Source organism: Lynx canadensis, chromosome B2, assembly GCF_007474595.2.
Source record: "Lynx canadensis isolate LIC74 chromosome B2, mLynCan4.pri.v2, whole genome shotgun sequence".
Taxonomy (NCBI): domain Eukaryota; kingdom Metazoa; phylum Chordata; class Mammalia; order Carnivora; family Felidae; genus Lynx; species Lynx canadensis.
The window spans coordinates 151,040,564-151,059,529 of NC_044307.1; the positions used below are offsets into that span (position 1 = coordinate 151,040,564).

The 18,966-nt window shown below is 58.5% G+C and overlaps 1 protein-coding gene across 2 annotated transcripts; it reads right to left on the reverse strand.

Annotated features, from left to right (window-relative positions):
- Positions 1 to 8,279: 8,279 nt before the first annotated feature.
- DACT2 (dishevelled binding antagonist of beta catenin 2) lies at positions 8,280 to 17,932 on the reverse strand. 2 transcript variants are annotated; one of them, XM_030316792.1, is made up of 4 exons: positions 17,687 to 17,932; positions 12,037 to 12,142; positions 10,902 to 11,120; positions 8,280 to 10,059 (listed from the first exon to the last, which is right to left on the reverse strand). In XM_030316792.1, exons 1-4 carry the CDS (start codon positions 17,930 to 17,932, stop codon positions 8,501 to 8,503), a joined length of 2,130 nt encoding a protein of 709 aa, XP_030172652.1. In that variant the 3' UTR covers positions 8,280 to 8,500. The 2 variants fall into 2 exon arrangements, with proteins under 2 accessions (XP_030172652.1, XP_030172653.1); XM_030316793.1 differs by lacking the exon at positions 17,687 to 17,932 and adding an exon at positions 14,751 to 16,462.
- Between the last annotated feature and the right edge of the window lie 1,034 nt (positions 17,933 to 18,966).

The following is an 18,966-nucleotide window of genomic DNA, read 5'->3' on the forward strand; positions in this document are numbered from 1 at the left end:
GCCCCAGGCCCGGCCCCCCTGGGGGGAGGCTGTGATGAGGTGGCTGGTGACACTGGAGCCAGGACCCCCCTCAGGGGCACGTGGCCTATCCAGCGGGCTCAGTGCTCTCTGCTGTTGTCTTGTGATGCTTAACAGTCTCGTCCATGGCCTTGGGCTCAGTCCGCTGGATGGAGTGTGAACAGAGGAGGCTCATCGTGTGTCTGTTCTGCCGCTGGCCGCCCCCTTCACATGCAGCCATCACGAGGCCCCCGGAGCACAGGGTCTGGGCGCCTGCAATGGTGGGGTTCAGGGTGATGTGCTCCGTCTCTAGCCCAGTGCATGGGGAGGCTTCCCCGAGAGGCACCCTTCCTTTCTCCGAGCTGGCGAGTTCTTGTGAGTCCCCTGCACTGGCCGTTCCAATAACCCTGAGAACCAGGACATGGAGGGGGAAAGACGGGGGTCCACAGCTCCCCTTCCTTCTGTCCTTGTTGGGGTGCTGGGAGGAGCGTGGAACCAGAGCCTTGAGGTCGGTCCCGTAGAACTTCACTGTTGTGGTAGGAACGAAATACGTAAGCATGTAAGAGCGAGACACACGTTGTGTAACTTCAGGGATTTGCTTGTACAAGTTACATACCCTCATATTTACCTTGAAACTGGAGTTGTACAACACAAATGGTAAACTTCGTTCTAGGAACTTGCAACCCAAAATTTCCTAGACTTAGGATGACGTTAAATAGCACGTAAACATCCTGACAGGTTGGAGGAAGACGGTGGAATTGTACAAGGGCTCTGCGTCGCTGGTTTGCCGGGACCCCCAACCTCAGCGCGGCCGGGCTCTCGTCCTTCCCCCTTCGTGTGGGTCCCTGGGCCCTTCCCGAGTTCTCTGTGTTCTGCTGGTCATCAGGTGGGCAAATGTGCTGACTTGGGGGGTTAAAACTGGGAAGCCCACTTGTCCGCATATATAATATAATCTCTAATAGTAGCATTTTCTCAAATAGAGCTGATATTATGACCTATGGCTGCTTGGATTTTGACTTAGTTTTCAGTTGCTTCAGAACCTGGGTAGGAAGGGGAGGAATATTTGGGGCTCAAACAAACTCTTGGGCTGGTTTGGTTGTGTCCACTGGAAAGCCCAGAAGCCACAGATAGACTCTTAAAACTAACATGGGAGTTCAACAAGGTTGCTGGATATAAGACAAATGCATATGCACACACACACACACGAATGCACACACACACCAGCATCAAACAATTAGAAAATGGAAGTTAAAATTCCAATTTCACTTATAACACAAATGAAGTATGTAGAAAATATTAAAGAGCAAACTGAAAAATCTACTGAGATACATAAAATAGATGTAATATTAACTGAGGGGGGGGCGCGCCTGGGTGGCTCAGCCGGTTGAGCATCCTACTTCAGCTCAGGTCATGATCTCGCGGTTCGTGGGTTCGAGCCCCCCATCGGGCTCTGAGCTGACAGCTGAGAACCTGGAGCCTGCTTCGGATTCTGTGTCTCCCTCTCTCTCTGCCCCTCCCCTGCTCACACCATCTCTGTCTGAAAAATAAATAAACGCTAAAAAATCAAAAAAATGTTAACTGATGGGAAGATTGACTATCATAAAGATGGCAGTTCCCCCCAAAGTAACCTATACATTTAAAGGCAACAGCATTAAATTCCATAAGAAGTTTTTCACAGAACTCGACAAGGTGACCCTGTGACCCACATCCATGTGTCAGGAGCCCAAGTGACAAGACAACTTTGCAGAATGAAGGTTGGGATATTTGACCCATAGAAGATACTAGGACTCGCTTAAAGCTGTGGAATTTATTTAGAGTCCTGGTTGGATGCAAGAACGAACAGTGAACTATTCCCCCAGAAAGACAGTCTGGTACGTGCGGGTGTTCAGGGAGGCAGAGCTATGGACAGGAGCGTGAGAAGCTGGCTTCTCCCGGGGTGGGGGGGCGGGCGGTGAGGACAACCACGGAAGGAAGGCACTCGAAAATAAAGGGAGAGCTGCTTCTTATTTTTTTTTTTCAACGTTTATTTATTTTTGGGACAGAGAGAGACAGAGCATGAACGGGGGAGGGGCAGAGAGAGAGGGAGACACAGAATCGGAAACAGGCTCCAGGCTCTGAGCCGTCAGCCCAGAGCCCGACGCGGGGCTGGAACTCACGGACTGCGAGATCGTGACCTGGCTGAAGTCGGACGCTTAACCGACTGCGCCACCCAGGCGCCCCAAGAGAGCTCCTTCTTATATGCACACATATAGGTACCAGTGGATTCAAGACTTAGGTTGGAAAGGCAAAATTTAACTTTTAATAGATATAAAGAATATCCTTATGATATCACACTGAAGAATTCTGTGAATAAGATATGTTTTTTTAAATTTTTTAATCTTCATTTATTTTTGAGAGAGAGAGAGAGACGGAATCTCTCTCCTGCTTTAAGAGAAAAAGGTCTCTCCCTGAGCAATCACGCACTAAGCACCACCGGCAGCCGATGAGGAACAGCCACAAATACAGGCTTGTTCTCCAGTGTTGTGTTTAAAACAACCGTCCCCAATTTCCTCTAAAACCTAAAAAAGCTGACCTTCCCCTTGTCTCTTTGGACTTGGCCTGGGGTTTACCATAGTTTACTCACCCTGAACTGCTATTCCGGAATCAAGTCATTTTGCTAATGAAATAACTTCTAAAGGTTGACAAACGAAAATCTGACATTACTACCCTGAGGGAGCATCGGACCCCACAGATCAGGGGCTCGGTCTCGGAAGGCCGTCCCCCACTTCGGATGCCAGTCTCCGGTCCAGACTGTCACCTGTGCTCCTGACCCCACCGGCTGTAGATCAGAAGTGCCCAAGACCTTCTTGGGTTCAATTAATTTGCTCGAGCGGCTCACGGAACTCAGAGGAGCTGCGGTTTATTAAGAAAGAACGGGACTCAGGAACGGCCAGATGGGAGACGTGGACGCAGGGCAGGTGTGGGGACGGGGTGGTGACCTTCCACCCCCTCTCCACGTGCGTCACTCCCCCCAAATCCCCGCGTGTCCACCGACCCAGAAGCCCTCCAAACCGTCCACGGGGGTGATTGACGAAACCTGCGTGATTGACAAAACCCTCGGCCACTGGTGGTTGAACCCAACCTCCGCCCCCCCCCCCCTCCCATGGAGGTCAGGGGGTGGGATGGAAAATTTCAACCTGTAATCCTGTGATTGTTTCCCTGGCCAGCTGCCCCCACCCTTAGGGCTTTCCAAAGGTCACCTCGTTAACACAACAAAGGACACCTTGGTCACTCTCAGAGTTTAGGGAATTCAAAGGGTCTCAGGAGCCTTGTACCAGGAACGCGGAGTGGATCTTACTTGGCAGAGAGGGAATTACCGTTTGCAGAGGAAGCTGAGGTTGCTCCTCAGCTGGCCTGAGATGGCGAGATTATCCTGGATTACGGGCTGGGCCAGTGTCATCACAGGGATCCACAGGCATGCAAGAAGGAGCAGAAGAGAGAACACTAGAGAGACGGCAGAGAGAAGGACTCAGCCCTACGGGGCTGGCTGTGCGGGCCGAGGACAGGACCAGGGACCGCCCGCAGCCCAGGAAGCTGGAAAGGCAGGGGGACGGTCCTGCCCTGGACCACCTGAAGAGGGGGAGACCCAGTTCTGGACTCCAACCTCCAGAGCGGTGAGATGATCTGTTTGTGGAGCCCCCCTGCAGCCACTACAAGAGCTCAGGTCCCACCTGGGAGGACGTGGTGATGTCTGTAAAGAGAAGAAGTTCTTGCCCACCCGGGCGAGAAGACGGAAAGATGCTGAGATGGCTCTGGCCCATTAGATGCCCCTCATTACGGGAGGGGACAGAGCAGTCTGGGCGCGGTCGGCAGGGAGAAGCGCAGGACCGGGCTCGGTGTCGCATCGCTGGGCGTGGGTGCGCGTGGGCCCCTGCAGAAGGCACTGAGCTGTGCTAAGGGATCTCCATGGTGATGGGCTGGTGTCAGCGTCAGTGAGTGAGAAGGAAGGAAAAACCGCCAACACGTTAACCTGTGTCAGATTCAGTTGGCGAGCACAAGAGGGACTGATACGCGATTTTTGCATTTTTTGCAGGTTTGAAACACTTCTAAATTTAAAATGTTTTTAAATAGGAAAAAGGCGATGAACGAACAGAAACCAAGAGATCCAGCACCCACACTCGGAGCCCAACTTTCAGCGTTCGGGGGTAGCGTAAGGCCTGACGCTGACACACCGGGTTTGTTTTAACAACCGAGGAAGGCTCTAAGCGCTGTGCTATAACCGAAATCCGTTCGGGAGGGCAGAAACGGGGCAGGCCTCACTGCAGAGCTCGGCTCAGACCCCAGCTTCTTCCTGAGACCAGAGCCTTCCACGCTCTGGTGCTGCCGATGTGCTCGGGGGCCCGCATCCGCCTTGCCGACGTCCCGAGGCGCTGTGAGCGGGGACCACGGCCAAGCGGGCTCAGTCCGCGGTGCTCCCTGTAACTTCAGACAGGTGTGCACGCTTCCCAGCTGCTTGGCAATTTTCCGGTTAGTGTCTTTCACTTTCAAATACAGAGTAGAGAGGACTGTCCGCCGTATGTACCCGGCAGAAGTGACCGGAGCCGCAGATTAAAAGCGGAAACACTTCGTAAAGTGTGCTAAGTGAACATTAACTACTCATCATAGATACTTGTTAAAAATAAATAGTAGATGATAAACAGCAGCCATTGCCGACTGCGCTGCAAATCTCAGAGTTAATTAATACCTCTCTTAACGCAAATAGTCGACATCCTCCGGCCGTGGGCCTCTGAAAATCCTTTGATAAACTATCGTTTCCCCTAAATTATACGTATAAGTACAGTCTTCGTGTTAAATGGGTTTCTAACATATCTCAGCTTCCTCGGCCAATCAAGGGGCTGGTTTGGATTTCCATGGCCCTGGTGGGATTCGTCCTGGAGACACTTTGCGAGGAAGTGACTTTTCTTTTACGGATCCCTATCAGTTCACCTCGTCGCCTCTACGATCTTTTGGCGGTGAACTTACGATAGCTCCTGACCAAACACGTTTAAATACAAACAAATTCTGTCCATCTGCCAGACCCCCCGATCCTAAAATGCCCACTGTTTTGCACAGTGTGAACTTTGGCAAATTAAAAAGATATTTGACGGGAAGTAACTAAACAGAAGTAAAATTTAAATGAAATTCGACTCCAGGAACTCCTGCTCTCGTTACCTGGAGTTTGCGACTCGTGTCGCATGAGGTGAGATGCTTCCCCCGACGCCAGTCACACATCACTGCCAGGTTGGACATCTCCGATTTGCGGAGTGGAGCGAATCTCGAAGACAAACACAGCTGTACCCGAGCGCACCCTCGCAAACTGACTCCACACATCGTCACCCCGCAAACGCACCTGGGCGGCTACCGCGAGGCACGGCCTGTATGCGCTTGTGTCATAAACGCCCTGCAGACACAAACCTGCCATTGAAGGAAGTTCCCACAGTGCGACCCGCTCCAAGGGCGGGTAGTGGGGACCCAGGGAAGGGGTCGGAGAGCAACAGGTGTGGCCTGTCGTGAAGGAGGCGGGGCGCCAGCTCTCCAGGGGCCGTGGGACCACCCAGATGCTAATTAAACGTGGGGGCGGCACCCAGCGGGCTGGAAGGCCGGCCTCGACGAGGAGCGCACAGAGCCGCTGTAGGAAGTGCTCTCCAAAGCTAACACGCCGGGAGAGCCAGGCTTTCCGGAACTGCTGACCGTCTAGTTCCTCCTCGATGACCAGTCGGAGCCAGATGTACTCAAGCAAGGGCGGAAATCCGTGGCCACGGAGGATGAGCCTCGTTCTTAAGCAGATTAGCTGTGTCTCGCCAGGCATCACGAAGGGATTAAAGACGGCGTTATTCATCACAGACAGCCTGCAGAATTCTCCCGAGCCGTGCAGATCAGCAGAGAGGAGGTCCCTCCGCCGTACGCGGGCATAGGCGCTCCGGGGGCTCCGCGTGAACCCCACCGCACACGCTGCTGCCTACCTGCGTCCCACGACGGCAGCTGTCACAGTCCTCTGTCGGCTCGGGGCCGCTCTGGGACGTGCAGCCGCGAGGAGTGAGTTGTGGGGGAAGCAGAAAGGGTAGACTGTCCCGGGTATGAGACGCGGCCAGCATGACCTGTCCCCTGGGAGGGGAAGGGCGGCACAGGGGCCGAAATTTGAAACTTTCACGTGTGTCCCAAACGGGACCAGAGATGGTCGTGGGGGAAATAATTAAGGAAGATGCAGTGAAAGTACGTAAGGTTTGTTCCGTCTGTGGTGAACTTCCTCCTTGGTTAGGAGGTCACGGCTGGGGAGAGGTAAAGACGGAAATAAGAGGGAAAACAAATGGAACAGAAGGACAAAAGAATCTTCAGATGGAAATAAAGACGCTGATTCGAACGCTCTATTTCCGTAAGAACCCCGAGTTGTCTCCGGGGACAAGTGCGTGACTGGATGTGTCCTTGTGTCCTTTCATTGTGTGTCGCTGTTGGGTGGGTGACTCTGAAGGAGCCCGGGGACCCCCAAACCACGGCCGGCCATCAGCGGTGGGTCCGGTCACGCACGCACACGCCCCCTCGGCACCCGCTCCCCCGGCACCTGCCGCGCCTCAGCCTCCTCGGGGTCCTGTCTTGGCCCCAGGTCAGCGCAGCCCCGTAAGGGCCTTTCCGAACACAACGCTGCTTCCCACAGACTGGCCGTGCACGCAGACAGACGGACGGAGCTCCCACCCGCAGCCACCCGCCGGGACAGCGAGCCCTCACCTGTGACCGCCCCTGGGGAAGCCCGGCCGGAAGTCAGCTGTCGTCTACAGTGACAGTTCAGGTGCTGAAGTAAGTTCTGGAACAATCAGCCCCAAATGCCTCCGCTCCAGTGACAATGACAGCTGTCCTGATTTCTGTCCCTGCTTGCACCTTGGCCAACCAGAGACCCAGGTGTGCCCCCCACCCTGCCCCAGTCACCGGGGCGCCCCCTTCCCCAGGCCCGTAGCCTCCCCGCTGAGTCCTTGTGTCCTGGGGCTCCCGCTGCCCTGCCTGCCCTGGGTCTCTGCCCCACCACACCTTCTGCGGCACCACCGACGGAGTGGCCTCTGCCTGGTCTTGCATGACGGCCCTCCTTCATTTCCCCTCCTGAGTCCCCCCATGTGCTGGGCCAGCCCACCCCCGATGGTACCCCGGGACCTGTCAGCCTCCAGCTCACTGCAGAATGAACCTCCGCTCCATATCCCCAGCCTCCCCAGACCCCAGCCCTCTGTGTTTTCTCGAGCTGCAATCCTGACGCCCCCCAAAAAGGCCTCTGTTCTTTCGATTTGCCTCCTGTCTTCGGTTGAAGCCCCCCCGGGAGGCCCAAACCCGCTGTGTCCCCTCCTCACTGGTCCACGCGTCCCGGTGGGAGACACACGGCCTGGCCAACCCGTCCCGTGACTCGAGGATGGCTGCCCCATGAAGGACGGGAGACGAGTGTCCGATCGCCGAACCGTGCACCCGATCCTGTAATTGTGCAACGCTCCTTTTGCACGGCAGCGATGAGGACAGAGAAGAACCTGCCACACACGTGGAACCCTCGGCCGTCTCCCTAGGAAGGCCTGCTAGGGGAGCCAGAGGGGAGCCTGGGGACACCCCCTGAACACCGCCCGGAGGGGAGCGCTGGAGACGCCCCTGAACACCGCCTGGACGGAGGGGAGCCTGGGGACACCCTGAACGCCACCCAGATGGAGGGGAGCCTGGGGACACCCCTGAACGCCGCCCAGACGGAGGGAAGTGCTGGACCCTCGGACTGTGTGCCCCATCTCCAGGGCCCCGCCTGCCACCTCTTGTGCCCCATGATGGACAATCAGACGGTCCTTATAAGATACCCTGTGCAACATGTTTTCCAATAAAACCCCATCAAGGGTGCGTTTGTTTGACGTCTTCTTTAGCTACCAGAGCTCTTAAGCTTGGGAGGCCCTCGTACCCGTGACGAAGCGGATTCCAGGAAGCACAGTGGGAATTCTACCCGAACTCACAGACGTGCCTGGATCTCTCTTTTGGAACGGCCTGCGTTCTCCGCATTCGGAAGCGGCCCCTGCACCGCCTCGGCACCCTCCTAGGCCCTCCTCTGTGTTCTGAGATGTCACTGGGGCACCTGGGCTGCCCAGGTCATGACCTCACGGTCGTGAGTTCAAGCCCCCTGTCAGGCTCTGTGCTGACGGCTCAGAGCCGGCGTGGGCTCCACTGTCCCCCTCTGTCTCTGCCCCTCCCCTGCTCGCACGCACACGCTGGTCGACTTTAACTAAATAAACATTAAAATAAAAAAAAAACGCCAGTTGCTTTTTAAAATGTTTATCTCTAAACCACATCCTGAAACTAGCTGCCTGTTACATGAATGTCCACAAACCCACAGACGCTTTGGCTAGTTTTCTCATGGTTTTTCCCAAGTTCTGGTCGGCCGTCCACCTGTTGGGGCTGGTCGCCTGCTGTCATCGCGGTTCCTCAGGACGGCTTCCCTGGCGCGGGCGGGGACGCCCCGGGCCGTCTCCTGCGGGCCTCACACCATGGTCATGACCCTCAGTGCCGCCGGCTGGAACCTCCGGATCTTTCTCTTCAGGGCCTTGGAGGCCTTGATCCGGCACACTTTGGGCACGGGGGGCAGGGGCGGCCTGCGGGCGGCTGGGGCCCGCGGGAGCTGTGGGGGACGCGCCCCAGGCCAGGCCCCGCCTTCTGAGTCACTGCTGCTGGACTCCTTGTCCCCAAAGCAGCTGGCAGTGTGGTCGCTGGCCCTGTCGTCCTCGCTGGTCTCGGTGGCAGCGGACGGAGGCAGGGAGGCACCCTCGGCAGAGTGCTCGGAGCCCTCTGACTCGCTCCTGGCGCGGGGGGCCCGGGGGGGCAGCCTGGGCCTGGCCCGGACGCACACGGGCCGCTGCCCGCCCCCTCTGCTCACTGCCGGCCTGTGGGGCCCCAGGCCGCCCGAGACCTCCACGGAGGACAGCCACCGGCGCTGTTTCTGTGCCTCCCCCCCGGCCGCCACAGCAGCCGCTTCTGAGGGGAACAAGGCCAGCGCGGGGCCCCCGCGGGCCTCCCGTCGGGCCACCAGCAGGGGCACCAGGAAGGGCACGGGGTAGAGTCTGGGCTCGGAGCAGGACCGGCTGGGCGCCACCCCGGCCGGCGTGGGCCTCCTCCTGAGACCGGCCCCCCACTCGGGAGGCAGCTGGGGGGTGGCGAGGGCACCCCCCGCTGGCGGTTGCCCCCCAAACCTCAGGACCTTGTCACTGGCCCCTCTCCTGATCTTCACAGCCTTTGTCCTGGGGGCGCCCGCTTTTAGCCCCGGGAGAGCAGCTCCGCTGACAGCAAATGGGGGGCGGCCACACCCCTCGGGGGCCAGAGCGGGGCTCTCTCCTCCTGCCTTCCTGGCAGGCGACAGGACTGTCCTCTCCTGACTGCTGGCGGCCACCTGGGCACGCCCACACCTCGGCGGAGGGGAGCCCAGCACGGTGTCCCCACGGACGCAGCCACTGGAGGGCTTGGGTCCCCCCTTTGGAAGGCTGCTGGGGCGCGGGGTGCCCACACCCTGCTGCTCGAGGCGGTCCCTGCTGGCGTCCCCTCTCTGGGCCAGCCTGCCCGCTCCTGCTCTCCCGGGGGTGCACACTAGCTTCTCTAGGCCGTCTGGACCGTCTGCTCTCTGGCCACCAAGTGCCTGCAGGGATGGGGGCCCCTGCTCACCCACGCTGCTCCTCGCGGGGGTCCCTCGGGCCCGCAGCCTCAGTAGCCTGTCTATATAGGCTGCAGCGGGGCCGGCCTCAAGGACAGGTCTTGTCGGGATCGACGGGCCTGTGGGGCCGGGAGGGGGCTTCCTAGGGGGTGGCTGGGAGTCGGCGTGCAGGGCGTCCCTGGGCAGAGCGAAGAGCGGGCTCTGCAGAGCTACAGCGTGCAGGGGGCTGGGGTACGGGTACACCTCCCTGCCCCCCATGGACACCAGGTCACGCCGGTACTTGGGGTCCGGCCCGTGGGCTGGCAGCCCCATCCCGTGGCAGAGGAGGGTCGCGGATGTGGGGTCTGTGCTGGCTTTCTGGGGCACCACCGCAGACGGCAGGACTCTTTCGAGATCACCTGGGAATGAGAAGGACGAGCACACAGGTGAATCGGGGAGAACCCAGCACAGCCCCAGTGTCACTTCCTGCCCGGCAGGAGGCAGGCCGGCGCAGTGCCCCCTGTGGGCCTGGGGGGCTGGGGAAGGGTCTCACCGGCCGCTAGCTCCGCCCCCTTCCCAGGGCCTCCCCGTCGCAGGTGCACGGCAGAGCCCGCACTCAGCCTTCACCCCGCGTCTGCAGGTGCCCAGAGAGATGGGTGCCTGTGACCGCGCGGGGGGCTCCGGACCCGCCCCCAATCCATGGAGGCGCTGACGGAGAGGAGATCGTGGAAAGGTCCACCAGGACCACCTGGCACGGCTAGGCCGGGTCTGCTCCTACAAAGCTAACAAGGCCCAAAGATGAAGCCTTTTCTTTTCGGGACGGACCGAAGGAAAACGGAGACTCTCCCTTGAGCCTGGGCGAGGGAGGCATCCACGTGGGAAATGAACGCTCTCCGCGTCGCTCTGGGTCCTGAGCCCCCTCCAGTTACGGAGACGCGCCGTCAGGCTGTGTGAGGTTCCGGAAGGACTTTTACAGTAACTTTCTGATGTCCACATAAGTAATAAGAAAGAACGCTTTTGGTCACGCCAGCCTTGCTGTAATGAACGGAAGCGGGCCCTTGATTCCTGTCTATCGAAACACCAAGAAAAGCCCCCAGAAACTTCGGAGGGGCACCTGTGGGATGAGCCCAGCGCCAGACGCGGACGGGGCTCCGGCTCAGTGCTCAGTGATGCAACAGCCGCCCCCTCCCCCGCCCCCTGCCCCCACCCCCCCCCCCCCCCCCCCGCAGTGGGGCCTCCCGCCTTCCTGGCTCTCCTTTACCTGTAGACACCGGCCTGGGCCTGCACTCCCCCTCCTCGGTGGCCTGCGGTCTACAGGTGGGCAGGGGGGCTCCATGCACGGTGGTGTCGTCGGCTGACCGGGGCCTGGCCGTGGGGTCAGCTGGCAGCAAAGTGCCCAAGGAGTACACGCGGTCACTGCTCACGGACGTGCGGGAGGCCGACAGGGAGCAGGAACCACCATCACTCAGCTCGTAGAAGCCTAGACAGGGTGGATGGAGGCGGTCAGCGCTCCCCCGGGCGGCGGCCCCTTTCCTGCCCGAGGACGCCCCTGTGCTGGGGGGGCTTTGGGATCTCGTCAAGGCAGGCACCTGGGGAAGGTGGCCGGGGACTCCTGAATGCCCAGGAGTGCTCCCCATGACTGTCCACTGTTGCCCCACGAGCAGGCCAGTGGGAGCCCCCCACGCCCCACCACTCGCCCCCCTCCTCGGCGAGTGGCTGTTCCGTGACCGTTAACCTCCGGCCCCTGCGGGGCAGGCCTCTGGCATCCTTCTCCCTCCCTCCCCCGTGCTGTGGGGTCCACCCAGGTGGCAATCAGAGGGGGCCACCGGGGGCCCCCCCAGCCTGGACCTGCCGAACACACTGCACACCCAGGCCAGGCCGTGGTTGTGCAAGTTTACAACAGGAAGAGACGGCATCCAGTGCTGGGCGTGGTCCCCTGGGTTTGCCACTCGAGCCAGCGTCTGGACAGATGGGATTACGTGCCCTGGACAATGGCTCCGGAACGATTTCCCTGCAGCTTCACAGTAAGGGACACGGGCAGCTCCTCGTCATCTGTGACCGGTTACACAGGCTTGAGCCGGATGGAACGGCTCTTCGCCACCTCCCGTGAGCCCAGCCCGAGCAGACCCCGAATCGTCTCCGCCCGGAGAGGCGAGAGGCTGGCGAGCCTTCCTCCATCAGAAGCAGCGCTTCCCGTGCTAGGCCCTCTCTCCGTGAACACACACGTGCACACTCTCCCGGGTTCCGAAGCACATTTAGGTGCCAGGAGAGAAGGGTGGCGTCTTCAAGAGCCCTCGGTAACGGGGCCCCCCGGCTCGGGCGCCGTGCCGTCGGGGGCGGGCTGAGGACACAGGCGGGGCCCAGGAGGGGTGACGGAAAGGGGGCACGCGGGCTACCTGAGCTGGGCCTGCTGTCACTGTCGGCCGCCTCGCCGCAGGGTCTGCACACGTCCAGCTGCTCCAGCTGGGGTTTTAGGCCGACGTCCTGGCGTCTTAGACGGGCCTGCGAAGGGACAGCATGGGAGAGAAAACCGTCTCGAGTACAGAAGCCGAGCGCACGTGACGCACGTGACGTCTGCACTGGGCATACGGCTTACACCGCTCCCTCGGAGCCAGTCCCCTGCTCTCTGGTCACCGGAGGAAAATGTCCACGACCCTTCCCTCTTCACACCTCTGTCCCCCTTCAACGGCAGGCTTAAAAAAATCGGCAGTTCCCAGTCAGGCATTTCTTTGTAAGGGCAGACTGATACAGTCTATGCGCATAAAGTCAGGATCCAAAACCACACCTGGGGCGCCCGGGTGGCTCAGTCAGTTGAGCCTCCATGACTTGGGCTCAGGTCACGATCTCGCGGTTCGTGGGTTCGAGCCCCGCGTGGGGCTCTGTGCCGACAGCTCGGAGCCTGCTTCGGATTCTGTGTCTCCCTCTCTCCCTGCCCCTCCCCCCACGCACGCACGCGCTCTCTCTGTGTCTCTCAAATAAACGTTAAAAATTTTTTTAAAAAGCGGCACCCGGCACGCGCCACGGATACGTGTGCTGCTGTCCTCAGTTTTACGCAAGAAGCTACCTCCTCATGCTCACGGGTAACAGACCTGGAGTCTGGTGCCCACAGTGCCGTATTCGTTTACTCAGCAGACCTTGGGTGACCTTCTCACTTTTGAAACTGACAGGAAGCCCCCCCGGAGAGAAAAAGTCCCCCTTCCGCATGTGTCCCACACCCCATTTTACAGGTTCTTCCAGGCTTCACGGAGCCTCAGGGACAGGGACAGAGGCACGGCGGGAGAGGACAGTGCCTGCACTCAATGAGCCTCAAGATCTGCCTGAAATCTTCTTGGTTTAGAGGCTCACATCTTAGCCCTGCCTTCAGAGGCTCTCTCCCCTCCAGGCCTCAGCTTCCCCAGCCGTAAAATGGGTTATTATGAGCGTCAGCCACACACCTGTGTGTGTGTATTTATGTAACACCCGTGTAACACGTGTACGTGGTTAATACTCATAGTCCGTACTCACACATGTTCGCACACGTAGATAACGTACGTGCGGGACACCCAGAGCACTGACCGTTTAACCAACGCGGATTTCCTTCTTTCGATTATAAAACAACACCGCTCTCAAGGTCTGCTGTGCCGATTTCTTGTTTTCGTCAACAATGAAGTTTAAGGCAAATAATTAATGAATGTAATTACGTGGTTCGCCCTGTTTGAGAAAATGATTGTGCTTCAGACTTTTACATAGAAAGTGAACAATTCCCCTGAGCCCCCAGTTACGGGACTCAGGGGAATGAATTATTCCAGCAATCCCAATACCGTGAGAACTCAGTCCAAGGGAGAGGCAGGCAGCAGTAATGTGCGCTTCCGGCGAGGGAATCACGTGGGCACAGAGTGTTCAAATCCCAGCCCCCGGGAGGTTAAGTGGGTGAGAAGCCCAGGGCCTGACGCTGCCCCCGGTGCGTCCTGAGCCACCGTGCTGAGCGCCCCTTTCCGCCAGGACCCAAACCAGGGCTCTCAGAACAAGCTCCAAGTGTTACAGCGAGAGTCTCACAGCCGCAACACGGTCAGACAACACGGCAAAGATCAGACTTGAATTTAACAAAAATGTGATAATCCCAGAACCATCCAGTCTAGCCTAAACATCCTGGCTTCTTACCTTGATTATTTTTCCAAAGGGAAACATTACCCAGGTGAACGTCAGTCGCAGAGAGAGCCAGGCAAAGATGGGCTTCTCACGTAAAGAATACTAGATCGGGCAAAGGGGCTAGTGTAGATTTTTACTGCAAATGACTTTTCTTTTCCTGTCAGTGGCAACGGGAAATCAACCACGTCGCCCTGTCAGGTCATACCTCAACGCTTACCAGCATCGACCTGACCTCTTCTCTTCCAAATCACCGTGCTCTCATCCTTCTGAAGGAGGAGATCACCCTGGACGCCCCAGTTGGCTTTCTTCCTCCCTCTCTGAACCCCTTTCCGAAAAGAAAAAAGTCCCCCCTGTGTGCTTGTGCTGAGATTCACTGCTTTGTGATTAATGTTTGGCCGACCAGGCCTTCAGTGGGTGGTTTCTGATTAATGCCGAGAGGCCACGGACACACAGGGTCCCGGGGATTCACAGATGATTTACCGCATCCTCAGGGCCCTGCACGTCTACAGGGCTTCACCATTCTGGATTTACACCGTCCTCCTTAACCCTTCCCCCGTCCCTCCCTCACTTGGGGTTTTTATGTCTCAGCTTTTCATTAACTCCTACTTGGCGTCTAACTTTGTGCAAAGAGTCAAAAGTCCCTTCTGAGACCAGGATAAAGCATAATCCAGAGTATCTCCACCCGCAGAGTATCTCCACCCATGTATTTCCACAGGGAAAACATCATTCCAAACTCGCTGGGTGAACGTGACCGTGGCAGTCACGTGGATTCTCTTCGGAGCAGCCCGCAAGTCGCTGGGGTCACGTCCTCCCCAGCCCTGTCCCCAGCATTCGGGCTCACCATCAGGGCGGAGCATGGTGTCAGAGTCCCCCAAAGCTGCGTAAGGGGGCCTGGGGTGGGGACAGCACAGCCACGGTTCCCCGGGCACGGGGATCACCTGGGCATCAGTGCAGGTTCCTGGGATCCCCCCATCCCCCTCACCTGAGACTCTCGGCCACACCCGGGCACCTGCATCTTGACAAGCCTCCCGCCAAGGCTTCCTGTGACCATGAGAAAGTCTGACAACTGCATCCAGGGAACGCCATTAAAAACAAATATTCGGGTCATCCCTTCCTTCCTTTGAAATGCTTGCTTTGTGAACCGCGGGAGAACGGCCTGGTTCCCACCTGTTTCTCCTGCCTGCCATCCGCAACTCAGCACTGTTGTCTCCTCAAACCTTTAAGGCAGATTCAAAGGGTAAGAACTGAGATCTGCCCTCAAGTTCAGGACAAGCGATGGCCTCTAGAACCCCTTTATTCTCTCCTTGAAAGCTGAGCCTGCGCAAAGGAAAGATTTCACACAGGAATTCCGTGGCTAGCACACGCACCCCGTGGGCAGGGACGCGTCACTACCCAGCTTGAAAAGAGGCCCGTCGATCAACAGCAGAGGCTCCAGGGTCACACACACATCAGCCTCACGGATAAGAGACGGAAGCCGCGCACGGTCCTGTGGATGCCCTGCCCTCACCGGCGACCTTGAGCAAGTTCATTTCCCTGTGAGTGCATGAAGCAGGCATGGCGGGTCCAGAGAACATCCCAGACATCGTGTTTACAGCTGCAGAGTCAGCGCGCTCTTGCGGTATATCTAATGCCAGAACCCGCCAGTGAAAAGGGATCATCGCACGCTGCCTCTGTTGGGACAAGTCACGACCAGCCAAGTCAGCTACTGGGAAATTCTTCCGGAAAAGATTTCACCTCAGGGTCCTCAGAACCCTTTCTTCAGCTTCCACCGGAGGGCACCTCTCCCACGGACTCCGGAGCGCCTCCTGGTGGCAGCTGGAGCTCCCAGCCTCCCCTGGGGCATCCCCGTCCCTGTGGGCGCTGCGGGGCTGCGGGGCACCTAACCCCTGTGGAGACGGGGACAGCAGCCACTTCTCAGGGAACGAGGAATCTCCCTGAACATGTGAACAGATGAGCACAGGCCTGGCCGCGGAGTACCGGAGGTCACGGGGCATCAGAGACGCAGACGAGGGGACGGTGAGTGTTCTCTTCTGTTAGAGCAACAGAAGTTGTTCCTTTATTTGCTCCCCAAGTACCACGAGGCACCTACCACGCGCTCTTTGGAGACTTTAGATGCCGCAATTCAAAAGGTACAGCCATTTTGGCAAAAGCGTTAACGTGCCAGGCCTGCCGGGTTCCTAATGGCAGTTCAAATCCCGAGCAGCGCTTCCTGGGGAACCCCCGCTGGACAAGACCGCCGAGGGTCAGATAAACGTCCTTCCTGCGTTCATGCCTGCACGGTGATGCGGGGTCCACGCCGGGTGGGCCTGGCCCCCAGCTGTGAGGTCTCCCCGCAACTGCGCTGCGCACAACAGGCTTCTGATCATGGCACTGGTGATACTCCTACCTTTTTCCCTGCGAGAAAGATGTGAAAGCGTTAAGCCCCGAGCTGATGTCACACAAAAGCAATTCCTCTTCTCTTTTGATCACGCAATCCATGCCAAGCACCGTCTGAAGACAAAGTCCGCGCGTTCCTTCTGGCGGCCACGTTAGAAAAGAAAATGAAACAAAAACCCCAGCCCTGTTTGATCGTTTCCAAAGGGCACTGGAAACTGGAGGCTGACGACTCACAAGGCTGATCTGCGTGTTACTTAACCATCAGCTGCCCTCCGACAGTGAGGAGCAGGTCCACACTCCAGCACGCTGTCCTGCACGTCCGTGGCCGCGGTGCGCCGAGCTCCGGGTCACGGGGACCACCGGCTTGCCGAGCGCGGCGGGCGCCACGGGACAGCAGGCCGCCCCGAGAGCCCACCCCTGCCCTCTGTGCCGCCGCAGCTCCGGAGGCAGAGGCTGGTCTGCAAAGGCAGGCACTGGATTTTCCGATCTTGCCACCTCGGTTTTGCAATCTGCAATTCGGGAAGACGACCGACCCCCGACCCACCCACCGGAGTCCTGGCAGGCATCTCAGGACACTGCACTTCCGGATTCTTGAGTCCAGGAACGGTTAACAAGTCCGTCACCTGCCTGAGCTAAGCTGACAGTGAGGGTGCAGATCCTTCCAGGCTGCTTTGTTAAGGAAGCAGCTTTTACACAGAACAGATTTGAATTTCTAATTATAAAAAAAAGAAAATTCCACTTAAGAGTCCTGGAATTAACTCCCATCAGATAGGAATTTTTCTATACAGCCTTTCTGTTTTTCCTTTAAAAAAAAAAATACTGCAATACTGGAAAAATTCCGAGTTGTTTCCAGGGGACGAAGTGAAAGCATACAGCGGACTGAAACCTGGACGAGTGTCTTCAGTCCTGTAAAAAGGAGCTGGCACTTGGAGGGGGCCAAGGAGAAGACACAAAGGCCAAGCAATCCTAAGAGGGTCCCCGGTTCTACCTACGGCCTCAGGGCTGCAGAGAACACGCCTCATTTCACAGGTCAGGTTGCAATTTAAAGTTGACGCTTTCATGGGATACAAGCTTTCCCCTCAACGTGTTCTTTCAACGACGCGATCCCATTTAACCTGAGCACAATGCGGGGACAATTTGGGGTGCGCTCGGCACGCGGGCTATGTCGTCCCTGAACCTACGCAGCAGGGACGCCTGGTATCCGGGGTCTGACCCCACGTAGCCCCCGCCGCCAAGGGAAACCGACCTCAGGCGTTTTCGCCAGAGCAGCACTGGAAGTGAAACAAACAGCAATGCGCGCTCAGAGTCCGTCCGCGCGGGGAAGGAGGCAGAGCCCGGGCGCAGCCGAGGGCGCCTTTCACAATCGGGCTCCTCATCCCGGTGCTTGGCTGCGTCATTTGGAACCGAGCGCAGTCCCCCGGGGTCCCAAAGGGCGCCCTTCGCCCAGTCGCACGGCCCTTACCCGCCGCGCTCCCCCACCAGGTGGCACGGCCCCCCGCCGCCGCGCGCGCCCCAGCCGCCCCGGGGCCCCGCGCTCCTTACCAGCTGCTCCTGCAGCGCCGCCAGCGCCGCCTCCAGCCGCAGCTCGCGCGCGCGGGGGCCGCGGGGGTGCTCGGGGCGCGCGGGCCCGGCCGGGGGGTGCAGGGCCAGGGCGCCCCGCACGCGCGCCTGCTGCGTGTCGCGCAGCCCCTGCAGCTCGTGCAGCCCCGCGAGCGCCGCGCGCAGCCGGGCGCCCACCCTGCGGCGGTCCCAGCCCGCGGGCCCCGGCGGGCCCCCCGGCGCCCACATCCCGCGCCCGTCCCGCCCCGCGCCTGTCCGGCCTCCCCCGGCCTCCCGGAGCCTCCTCGGAGCCTCCCGGCCGCGCGCGCGGCCTCCTGCGCCGCCTCTCCCCGCCCCCGCCCCGCAGGTCGCCAAGGTGGGGTGGGACCTATCGGTGGCCGCGGAGGGCGGTGTTTGCACACGCCCCGAGGTCACAGCGGCCGCCCCCGGGCCCGCCCCGTCGACGGAGCCCCGCGCCCGCCCTCGGGGGGCCCTGGGACCCAAGCTCTCCCTGGAGGCCGGAGGGGACCGAAGGAAAAGGGGGAGCCCAGCAGCAGAGCCGCAAAGGGCCGGAGGGGGAACAACACGGTGAAAGGTTGTGTTTAGGTTTAAAGTAAAAATATAAATTCTTGGCCCAGTAGCGCATTGTGAGGGCCACGTTACCACCGTAAACTCGTTACAGATTTGGAAAGCGTGTTATCCACTTTTCCTGATGCGTATCTGCAGTCGGAATCCTCAGCTCGTCTTTTTTTTTTTTTTTTTTTTTTTTAATAATCGCTTTTTTTGAGATGCTGTGCAGGAATCATTACAATTCACCTATTTCAAGCGCACAGTCCAATGGTTCTTAGTGTGTGCACAACCGTCACAGGGATGTACAACTGTCACCACCACCAGTTTTAGAACATTTTCTCCTCTCCAGAAAGTAACTCTGTACCATTAGCCTCAGCCTCCTCCGCCGCCGCGCCCCCATCCTTCCGCCCCCCATCCTTCCGCAGCCGGTTCCGGACATTTCCTGCCAATAGAATCATGCACCAGGCAGTCCTTTGTGCCTGGCTTTTTTTCTCTTCCCTTAGGCTTTTCCAGGTTCGTTCATGTTGTGGCGTGATCTCCGTCCGTCGTTCCTTTCCACTGGGAGATAATATCCCATTGTTTGGATAGACCACTGTTACGTACCCCGTTCACTTACTGGTGCACGTTTGGGTCGTTGCCACTTTTTGGGCTACTAGCAATATTCTGCTCTGGGTTTTCATGTGCTAGTTTTTAGCTGAAAGTTATTTTCATTT